General features: G+C 39.8%; 1 protein-coding gene and 1 long non-coding RNA gene across 8 annotated transcripts in view; one reads left to right on the forward strand and one right to left on the reverse strand.

Moving 5' to 3' along the window:
- Positions 1-8,799, reverse strand: part of LOC124213806 (Myosin-7a binding protein) — a 45,192-nt gene extending 36,393 nt beyond the window's left edge. For 3 of the 6 annotated variants that reach the window (XM_046615471.2, XM_046615484.2, XM_046615464.2), the window contains exons 1-2: positions 8,658-8,797; positions 8,418-8,502 (exon numbers count right to left, since the gene is read on the reverse strand). In XM_046615471.2, the coding sequence (XP_046471427.1) occupies positions 8,418-8,502; positions 8,658-8,679 (107 nt within the window). In that variant the 5' untranslated portion in view covers positions 8,680-8,797. Of the gene's footprint in view, positions 1-6,249; positions 6,483-8,417; positions 8,503-8,657 lie in introns of those variants that run through there. The other 3 variants (XM_046615492.2, XM_046615566.2, XM_046615479.2) reach the window with 3 other exon arrangements.
- LOC124214002 (uncharacterized) lies at positions 6,722-8,172 on the forward strand. 2 transcript variants are annotated; one of them, XR_006882042.2, is made up of 4 exons: positions 6,722-6,800; positions 6,971-7,086; positions 7,360-7,559; positions 7,691-8,172. It is a non-coding gene; the product is annotated as an uncharacterized lncRNA (long non-coding RNA). The 2 variants fall into 2 exon arrangements; XR_011177427.1 differs by having other exon boundaries at positions 6,722-7,086.
- Positions 8,800-11,887: the final 3,088 nt, after the last annotated feature.

An 11,887-nucleotide genomic window follows, 5' to 3' on the forward strand; every position in this document is an offset into this window, starting at 1 on the left:
GTTCTTTTGGGTGTAAGATGAAAATGAGTTCGGTAGCCGTAACGGGAAAATATTGTAGATATTACTATTCTATTTGATTGCGGAGACTCCCTCTGTGGTTTCTTGCAACTGTTGCAAAAATTTGAAGTCGGTGCAAAAATGAACTTACGTTGAGGACTTGACTATCGGAGAAATTGAGCTTTAAACTATTTCAACAAACAGATTCGTCGTAATAACCAGAAAATGTAGTATTAACAACTACCACCGCACTAAATATAGTTATACCCTTCTACTACATTTTATTGTTATTACAGCAATATTTGAACAGTTATTTTTTGTTCACTATAACAAATGAAATTTTTCTCAGCGTAGTGATATCAGAATGTAGGACATCCGATGTATCTACCAGTTTCCGGTGACGGAATACCGTTACCTGCAGCATCGTGTATGGGTGTATCAGGTTTGTGCAATAACATATCATGAAGTGGGATAGCTGCAGATTTTTAAGCGCGTCATTTATTGCTTGCCGGTTTTTTTACAGCGTTGTTATCCGCCAGAAACGCCGATCAATTTATCAATCCTTATCGTAAACGACTACTTCTTTTCGGTTGAAGCAATAACAAATTCTTTAATTTCTGCGAATTTTGTAGAATGTCTTGTTTTTTAAACAACTTTTCGTGAAATACGACTTGTGAATATTAAAGAAATATACAGCGATTGCAAACAAGGCTCGCTCAATTTACACCCACTGTGCAAACACAATTCCGCAATGTTTTAAACCACTCGTGTATCATCGCCCGAGGGTTGAATTAAATTTCAGGGAATTTCCAGGCGACACGCTGCGAACCAACGTGCTTGCACTCATTTTAACACCACGTACGGAATTGCCTGTAGAGATGCGATATGTGGGAGTCAGGATGAGATTTTATAACGGCATCAACCGGGGTAATTCATTTGTTTCGTTGTAGATAATCATGGGAACGTTCCTGCGTATATTATACACATCTGTTATACAAAATAAAAATATCACTCGCGTTAGTTGCAAGAGAAGATACACACGTTTAATACATAAGTATATCCATGTAACCAGACAATGGAGAATGCATTTATTTCGCATTCGCTTGAACCAGATACCGAGCGAAAAAAATGGCACTAACACCCGGGAGTCGGCCTAAAATTTTTTTAGACAGTCACAAACGGCTTCGGAGCTTCCGACTTTCGCAACGTGCAACTCGCTCTCACTCACTTCCGCGCTGCGGCTTGTCGCTTCGCTTAGACAAGCATTAGACACACCGTTAAATTGGGGGGAAAATTAAATCGGTTCTTACCACTTGTCCGGATTTCTTCTGCACAGTATCGTCCTGAGTAAAATATTTTTTATTAATCTTCGCAGCTCACTTGGTTTCATGAAGAGCTTCGAGGCGATCAATCGGTTCGTTAAAACAGCCGAATCGGGACTCGATAGGAAGTGATTTTTACTAATCGGTGAGGGAAGATCCTCGTGACCAAGAATACGCACGATTCACAATACCGATTGTCCCACACTGGCACATTTGACTCTAGACTCAGGAGTTTGTTCGTCACTAAATCCAGCATCGACCGATCTTCGCAACAAGGACATCAACACTGCAACAATGAACCCATCGCACCGTGCTTCACAACTACGGGTCGGTGATTTCCGGTGTGCTTCGTGTTTATTCGGTAACTATTGTTTTATATGGTTTGATAAGTCGATATACATATATCCATGTCCTATGCCCCTCTTTCTCTCTCTTTCCCCTCACTCCCCGTTTTTCCTAATAGCGACCTCTGAAGTCCCACAACGCATCCTAATTTCAAAAGCTATTCAACCGGGGTCGTTGCACGCATGGTTAAACTTTACGCACATCCGCTGTGCCTTTTTACGGATATCTGACCCCTCCGCAGGCTTTGACGAGTTACAACTTTATTCGAGCCCGATGCGCCTGCGACAAATCGCGTCAAGAATCTTTCACGAGTGCAAAATCTCGCTGTACGATGTAACGTCTTAGTCTCGCGATTGGAAAAGAATGAGAAGAGGAAAGTGGTGGCTTTATCTTAGCGCAAATCACCTGATCTGTTAGTAAAATAACAAGAGGATAGTGCAGAAAGCGCGAGTTTTCGAAGAATAAGTCTCCGTCAGACACAAGAGCGAATCAGCTCGTGATGCGTGAATCAACTCAGTCGACTCTGTTTTTAGTTTTCTTGCAATAAAATAAAATCAAAATATAAACTAAATTAATGTCGAGAGGCGTCGTGTCCTTCAAAGAATTTTGTGGTTTCGCCTTCGATGGATAACGTGGATATCCTGATATGGGATCCTCACGACCAGATCGAAAACGAGATTTCACAGTCTGAACGTTTTTTGCACGCTAGTTGATTACCACGGAATTTGAAAACACATATTAAAACTACAAGTAATTCTTAAATTTACGAATGACTGACCCACTATCAGTTATAACATTCGGGAATCATTATACTTTCACCATTTATCGTCACTTATCGACAGTCTACACAATATTTTTGTTTTACTTATTTTTTAATTGTAATAAATATTTTCCAGGAGATAAATAAATGAATGAATAAAAACTACCATCACTTCGCGAATGGAACACGAGCATCTAATAATTCCGAAAGCACGGTCATCCTGAAAGCGGGCAACCCGACTTGCATTCGAGTACGGCGTATTGCGTTACTCGGAGCTCGCCGTTTCGCTGCTACTGTTTGAAATGAATATTTCAACCGTGTGGCGTGGTTCTTGTTTGTATGTGATGCCAAAGTAACAGAAAAAATTTCTATGAAATTATCTCAAATATTTTCTTATTTTTTAAGTCGTTACAATAACCGTTTTTCTCTGTAAATTGTGCGCCAAGATATTGAAAAAGAATTTGGTATATTTTTCGTTGACCATTTGTGGCTAACGTAGAAATGAATTATTCAACAACTTTTGTGCTGCAATGGATTAGATTGCTTCAATACGTCTCTGAGGATTGTAACCGTATGACGGCTTTCAAAATTTGTTTACACACCGAAGTCTCGACGAAGTTCAAACATTGCTGGTATGTCAATGAGATTTGTCTAGGATTTCATTATTTTGCTAGCGTTTCGCAAGATTCTGAGGATTCAAAAGCCAGGCATAACCGCGTCGGACCAATTCTTATTATACAAAATAGCCCAAATATAATTTTTTTTTCAACCCCTCACCTCCCATCCAATAAAAAATTTTTTTTAAAAAAACTACGACAGGCGCAACAAGTCGCGGAATAAAAAATATATTGACGGCGAATATCAGATTACGAGTTACCAAAGCAGGGACGAGGTGGTAAGAAGTTACCTCCTTATCAGATACGCCTTAACTGTTCACCAGCGATAATGTATTTTCAGTGTCGCGAGCAACTCAGGCGACGTAAACATCTTAGCACAATTATAATATAGCTCGCAAATCGGGCAGGTTTCGCCGCTGAACGTTTATATAATAATCATGGTATACGTAACAGCTTAGACTAGACATTGTGCAGGCCGCAGCGCAGTAGGCGTAAGTAAATAGCATGAAGATAACTCACGTGTCTCAATATACGTAGCAATTGCACTGACCAATAATCGAAACTGGTCGAGAGATACCTACAATTGAGCGTTTCTTACAATGCAACGGACCTTGGAATACTTGCGCAATTACGTAATAAAACGATAATTCTGCAATCGGTACTGTTATATACATAACACGATTGTTTTTGGGTCACGCTAGCATTACATTTTGTGGTACTTGATTGGCATGCTCGTTTAACGGGAGGATAATAAGGCAATTGTCTTCGAAGCATTATTCCCTCGGTAATTCGTGATCATTCCAATATGACTGGTGCTCCTGACTGGCGGAAAAAGAATAATAATTGTACCTTGTATCATACGCGGTGCAGTAATTACGCTCATTCGTAGGTATGCCTGTAACGCGTGACATATACGCGACGTGTTGTTGTATTATATCATTGACATACTCCGGTGAAATTTGCGCAAGAATGTATTAAACATTTCTGACGCTTCTAATTTTAACACCCGAGATGTTAATTATTGCAAGATTTGCACTTGACTCGCATCGCCACACGGCGTTTAAGACTTCCCATTCCCCTTTATTGGTTGTTCTATCTTACACAGATTTACCGCCAGATGACACGAGGATTTTCAATACGTAGGCGTGACACAGAGTTATTTTTCTCCTCTAGTTTGGTGCTGAACCACAGTGGCTCTCCTTAATCTCAAAAGACAAACAGACTTTCTTGATTGCGTGTCAATCAAGAAAATTGACACGGCATAAAATCTATTTGACAAATTAAATTTTCTACTATACGTACATAAACCGAGAATTGTTATGAAACCAACAGCGCGTGATTACATTTTACGTTTTTACCTCTGATGTCGCGATAAGATAAATCTCGTTCTCTTCATGGACGCTAAAGTTGTTCTATCTTTCAGTCGCGCGTTATCCGACGTGGCTAGTTACTTTGCCGGTTCAACATCTTGTCGATTACCATCGAAAATTATTGTTTATATATTAAGAATGGAACTTCCTGTCACTTACAAACACAAGATTTCATTGGAGGTATATTTTCACGTTGACCCTTATCCTATGCTTAAGCCATTCACTGACTGTTTTGCCCAACTAAACGTTGCGCACTTAATATGCGACAGCTTACGCCATTCTAAAAAGCTTTGAAAACGATCGGTCATGCGGATAAGTGGGCAACACGAGTCACAAAAACAGACAGCCATTTGTCATTCCGGTATGCTTTGAGATAGTAACTCGAATAGCTAAAACGGCGGCTGCAGTCGTTGAGTTTTGCAATTAACAATCGGGACCTTTTTCGTAGTGCCTTATGAGAAACTTCGATCCTAAAAACTGCAACTGCATCAGGCACTCGTACAACATGTACTTGCAGCCCGTTTGATCTCGCGATCGTTTTGGATCGAGTGAAATTGAGTGAAACGTAACCGGTACAGATACTCTCGTTCACGTGAGGAGGGAGAAGGCAAGAGCAGCTCAAACGAAGAGTAAAAAAGACGAGCTGTAGCGAAAAGTAAAGGAGATCAGGGTTGGTCGGAGAGAAGGTGCCGGTCAATGGACGGCTAAAAAAACTTATCCCAAGCATTAACCGGCAAGAAAAAGTCACGGTGAAACAAAATGAAAGAGTCAAGACAGACTCCTCGAATGGCCGGAGGGTCGAAGGCCTATATTTCATCACGCACACCGCTCTTTAACGTTCTCCAACTTTAAGACCCCCCTTCCTCCCAAATGAGATCTCTCTGTCATTAGAAAAGGCCAGCAGGTTATTAGTCTGGAATTCTCGTTTAAATTAACCGGTACACCGGGAGTACTTTCGAAACGAACAAACATTCTTTTTAAATCCCTTACAGATATTTCCGAAGCTAATCGTGAAAGGTATAACACGTGTGGAAAATTATTTCTCATCCCTATGGAAAGCAGTCGGTAACTGCTGATATTATAAGAGTTGAACTCACCGGTAATTTCTTCGTTTATATAACGTAATTCAGAGTTAATTTGGCGATAAATCGATATCTCATTAGGGTGAAATCGATGAGGCGTATAAGGTCGTGCCGATCGATATTACCACTTCGGATTGAACGTACTCTATATTTAATCGAAGGTCATTATCGAGCACAACGGACTTCTTCGTCGTTCAGAAAATGGACTGAAAATATTCTCGACGAGTTGGAGATTGTTCATGCTGCAGTCTGTCTTAAAATGAACCAGAGAAACGAGGAATTTAAGAATAGCTGCAGCTTCATTCAATCGTATGACTTATTTTCGACAAGTTCCCGAAGCTGCATGACGCTGATATAGAAATTATATGGATCCTTGGCACTGTTTACGTACCACTCGATTCGTCCTTTGCCATTCAATTAGCCGTTGATTGATGTAATTGTTTTGCGGTATCGTAAACATTGACCTTCACGCTTATTGTTATCCCTTCTCCGGTGTTCCGAGAACTTTTTGTCGAGGTATAATTACATAAATGTATTCTTGCTCGCTCGTTTGCAACCGACTGAAGAATTAACGAACGTAAAAGAGACCATAGGCTGGCTTACGTTTGTCGAACGTCACTGCGGTACGCATCAGTTTTGTCTCACAATTCATCATACAATCGTCACAACATCATTTTTGCTTCCTGCTCGAGTTTCAACTCGGCTGACGGTTGATTTAATCACATCGTTTCGCAAAATCTGATCTCAAAAACTCACCCTCTTCGTAGACTGTTGATAACGATGAAGCAGAGACCGGAAACGAGGCCGGCAGCAACCACGCTCACTCCCGGTGATACTACGAAGATCATTTTTACAGTAGTCTCGGATTTGATGTCCACCACCGCGTAGAAGAAGAAACTCGGTTATTTTCGCTTTTACAAAAACATAACTACTCCGCACATTCTATGGACAATCGCTGTTCTCAGCCCTTCCGTTCTGCTCTTCTCTTTCTGTCCTCTTTTGCCGCTGTTGTGGCTTTCTTGGTGTTTGTTTACGAGACTCTCGATATCCGCACTTGCTTGATCTTATTTTTCGTAATTGTACTCGCTGTGAACTTTTAACCGGTCTTTCCTTTACTTCGACACTGTTCCAACCGGAGCTAACCAACCACCTTCGAGCACTTTCCTTTCGCGACTGCCTCGAGGTGTGATGCCGATCTGGCGACGTGACATCTCTCAAGATATCTAATACGAAAACTCGAGATAAGCGATAACGCAAGATCTTCGCACAACCTGAAACCGACAAGGAGATAACATTGTTTCGTTCACGTAAACTGAATCCCTGCTAGCTCTGACAATGAGATTTATTCGTATTTCATTTTACGAAAAAATAAAAGTTCCACTCATGTGTTTAGCAAATAACCGGCAAGTTTTATCCTCTCGGCAATAGTCAAATCGATGCAGGTAGATTAATTGACATTACACTTCTTTTTTTTCAGCGTTTGATTTTCTTCTCTCAGTCCCGATTGGACATATTTAGGGACGGATTATTATTCCTTACTTGACATGATGATGAACTGCTACAACTTGGTTACCTCACGGTTAGCTGATATAGGTACCGTTCATTATGCAACGTTCATCGCTGTAATAATTACGTTACGTATTGTAGGTATCAATCGATCAAAGTCGATGATGTTTATGTACCTGTAGTTATGTCACAGTAATTCCGCACTCTAAATTTCTTGTCTTTGAAACAAGTGGATATCACAATAAAATTTTGGTGAATTTTTGTTCTCCTCACATTTGATGTATCATTCCATCGATTTTATAACCACTTTCCGATTACTTTTTTTCTTTTCATTCTTAACAATGCGTTCGCACTTCACAGGATTTCCACGTTCTGTGTGGTGCAGAGACGAGATTCTGAGAGACCAAACTCTTCGACATGCTGTCCTGAGATGCGAATGCCTCTGTACCGACTAACCAAAGAACGCAGCCGCCCAGCTTCGGCTCCAGCAACTGAGTTCGACATTCTTGAACCACGTGCTTCTCAAAGCGGGTTACGATACCGGTGCTGCGCTCCAGCAGGTAGGCGATCGCTCGGAATTCGGATTTTGTTTTCTTCCAATTTATGTATTTTTCCCCGATCAAAACATTCCTGTACTCGTCAGGGTGTACAAATTTAAATTATAAATCCCGCTTTTCAATTTTCATTTCAGATGTCCATGGATTTCTCCAACTGCAAAAGTACATCGTCTGGAGATACAAATTGGAAAGTCTAAATGGAATTGAGTCTTCGAATCAAGTTTGTGTAAATACGAGGCCTTAGCAAACATAGAAATGCAGTTAGTCGACAAGTCGGCACTGTCCATTTTTCTTTACACGCGTGGTATTTCATTCTCTGTACGCCAATAACGGCAAGTATGTTCAAGCTGTTAAGAAAGTCGTAAAAAGGCTTGGAAATACACATCGAATCGTTTATATCAGATAATATGTCGATAGGATTTTTTTCCCTCTTCCTGTCTCTCGATTACACTAATGCTCTTATCTTATCGATGAAAAAATTCGATATCATCTTGAGAGTTGAACAATGCTAGATGTTTTCGAGAGAGAGTAAATACATTGATTTCAGGAATACCCGCGTTGCATTTGCTTCGAAATACGTCGCACGATTCATTCAATATGAAAAAAATAAAAAAATTGTGGATTGCGTAATTTGCGTGTTCATTTTTGCGATCAAATTCTTTTAATCAATTTTCATTTTACTTTAGTGGCCATTAATCCTTCCTGAACACTCCGTGGAAATGCCCCAATGAGAAAACTATCACACGTGTAGTAACGTTCCTGCCCAAAAAACAATCGGCTTTACTCTTAACATCACGATAAAAATGTTTGTAACTAAATGTACTAGATATATAATTCGATTCAACACCGGTTATCACTTACGATAGCTTGACTCGTACGCTGTCCAGAATAAGAGCGTCTCGTCGAAGAACTTCAAGAATCAACTGGTACTCGTACGGCTCGATTCCTAGAGAAAAGTGAAACGGGGTGAACATAAGTTCGGAGTCGCGAAAATTTTCTCACCAATGTTCAATTCTATTTCGTGTATTCGTCGGCGGATTGTCGCGGGATCAATACTCAATGAAAATACGAATATGGAATCGATAAATCCCGTTTAGTTACCTGTCTCAGCGTTGCTCTGCATCCTTTTCTTCACAGATCCATGTCAATTGCCTCGTGCAGTTAAAAGGCAAGTATGAAAAGCAGGCAAGAAAGTTGCTTCCTCAATGACCTCACAACGATAACACTCCAATGCCAACTCGGCAATTGCTTGCAAACTAGTTGCCGACCCAGTAGCGAACAAATTTACAAATGAACGTACGATGATGACGATAAGAATAATAGGAGGGGCCGTAATTATATTTCATCAGCATCTACGTCTTGTGATACGTACTCGCACGTATTGCTACACCATTGGTACTATATTTTCCATATTTCCTTTACCCGACATCCGACATACCACCTGTCCAAATACCTCGTCGGTCACGTTCATAATTTACGGACTTTTTTACACTTCTCGTCGAAATTCTCGATCGATGGAAGAATGTACGTATCTACGTATTATCGTTAATTGCGTCGGAAATCGATGCGCGGCTGGTTTTGCTTACCGGGAAGAAAAATGTTTCCATCAGATTCTCCGACTAATTTTTATTTGTGCTGCATGAACTGGGAAGTCATGCCAGCACTTTACACCCAAGACCAATTCCACATGTGTGTCTCTCGTAAAATCGGACCAAGGCAAGACTCCTCTCCACTTTCCATGGGGATTGACCCTTTTCACATAAGGCCGCTGCGACTTTTCCACATCGGAACTGCGTCGTCATTCGAGGAGACTGCGATGAAAGGTGAGAGTGTCGCTGTTTTCTCTTTGAACAAGTTTGGCGACTTGATTACCAGGCTTTTCCCTACAGGTGTGATGTTTCTGTGTTCAATGTGATACTTTTTTCCAATGGATCTTTGGATGTTTATCATTATATGTCGTTACAATGGGTTCCATTGCACTCTTCCGGAACTTTCATTCTAGTGGGAAAGTGGAAGAGAAGGTTTAGTCCAGGTATGGACTTCTAGGTGATTGATTCCTGGGACGATAGTGTGATACTTTACAATCAGTTAAAACTGTCGCAGACAAAACCACCGATTCGTCGACAAGAACGATTTATAAAGATTTCAATAATCATAACTACGTTATTCCTTGCTCGAAATAGACGTGATCATTGGTTTCGAATGTTTTATTTAGAAAGATCGATTTGCAGCTTCGTAACAAATTGAATCGTTATCGAAAAAAATAGAGCAAAAGATGGATCTGACAAGTCATCGGCACTGTGGATTTCATTTTATCTTCGTTCGGAACGAGATGAACTTTGTATAGCCCCAGCTTACTGCACCTGATCCATGAATGATCGTTTTCATCCGATGATGTAACAATTCATTAAAAAAAAAAAACTTTCTCATCCGATCCAAGGTGCGTCAAAGAAACGTTTTGCCGATCGAGTACCTTCGGACTTTGATAACTTACCGATCGAGAGATTCCTCGATCGTTTCGAGTGATAACCTGTATGCTGTACCGTCGATCGTGGTAATTCTGCACTATGATTGGAGAGGTTTGAACCTATCAGTTGACAGCCGATTGTACTCACAAGTAGCACGTGTTGCCTGCACCAGCAACACGATCATATTCTTTTTCACGCGAAACAGACGACAAAAATACACCTTACGGAAACGTTTAATCTATGAGCAACATTAAAAAAGTCATTAATATACAATATCGTCTACGAGGAGGAAAATTGGATGTGGATACACATTTTCGTGCGAACTTTTTATTCTACAAATGACACAGTCATTTGATAAAGTAATAAATCGTGTTCACCCGCGTGGAATAATTGAGAAAAATAATTTTGACGTATCGCTCCAATCGCCAGTTTATCACGGAAAACAGAATAATGACCGCGCACATAATTCCACGTTGTTTGTCGGTTGGAATAAAAAACAACCGCCAGATCAAATTTTCCTCTTCTTCTTTCTGCTTACTGAAGTTTTCAAATCCTTTTTCAGCAGCATAAAGTATCATTAGATTTCTTTGCCATAGATCATGAGTGTGTAGGAAAAAGTATCCGATAGGAAGAAAACTGATATCCTACCATTCAACTTATCGCGACAGAAACCCAAAGTTACTGTCAATTCTGAGTAATCGGTTATTTTAACTCGAGTGTATCACAAATATCAGTATCGCGTCACACGCATAGTAAAAAAAGATCTCTCACTACGTAAGTACACGGATATTAGCAACAATGTTTTTCGGCACTCGCGACACAATTGTTCATCCAGTAAAACTTGTTGCTAACCCAGCTGAATATATGAAATTTTTGACGGTGTTAAAATTTTTATCTTTACATAAGTTTTTAAGTAACATTTCGCTTCGATAATGAACGCATGACCGTTGACACATATTGGGCACGGTAATCCTTTGCTAATTTTACTTGCAATATCAGGTTTATTTTCAGATTCTATACGTGACGTGAAGCGTTGTTAATTGCATGAGACTCTCCAGCACCGGGTCGATGATTCTATGATTCGTTGGAGGTTGGATAACGTCATAAATTCATAATCATATTATCAGAGTAAAAACGATCGTGACTGAGTTTAAATTCCAATGCCATAGGGCGTATCGGCAATACTTCACCTGCGGCTGTTTTGTCGATCGAAAAAGTCTCTCAAGGTATTGTATCACTATGTCCATGCTAAGATCAGACTAAGAATAATCGATTATTTTTCGAACTTGATTATTTTTCTTCACAATCAATTTTTGCCTTTTTAATCCCATGAACGATGCAACACAATATCAATTATCATCATTGCCTTACTTAATGAGTACCTATTTGATGTAATAAGTGAAAGATAGATGAATATTCTTATCCGAAGTTGAGAAATATTTCGAATGAAACAATCAATTATCAAAAAACTTTTCCGCTATTAAGACTGCATTATACATACTGAATTTTACGAAATATTGGACTCAAATGCACCATTTCAAAAAAAAAAAAAAAAAATTAAAACGAACTAATCGATTAACCGATTTATTTTTACCGATTCAATTGAGACATGTTAAAATATTTTTTTGGACTTGATTAATCGATATATCGATTATTTTTAGCTCAGTGGCCGTTGCTAGTCTATGTCTCATACGAAAACATGTTTACTACCTGTTTTCGGGTTGTGCCGAACTAGTCGTATTTTTATTTTCATACCCGAGGATTTTAAGACCGGAGGGCCTCTGTCACGATTTTGTACGAGAAATTTACATTTTGAATTTCGCATTTGAGAATAATCGCGCACCACAGCGATCCGCAATATCC

The sequence above is a fragment of the Neodiprion pinetum genome, chromosome 1 (genome assembly GCF_021155775.2).
Source record: "Neodiprion pinetum isolate iyNeoPine1 chromosome 1, iyNeoPine1.2, whole genome shotgun sequence".
Lineage (NCBI taxonomy): Eukaryota > Metazoa > Arthropoda > Insecta > Hymenoptera > Diprionidae > Neodiprion > Neodiprion pinetum.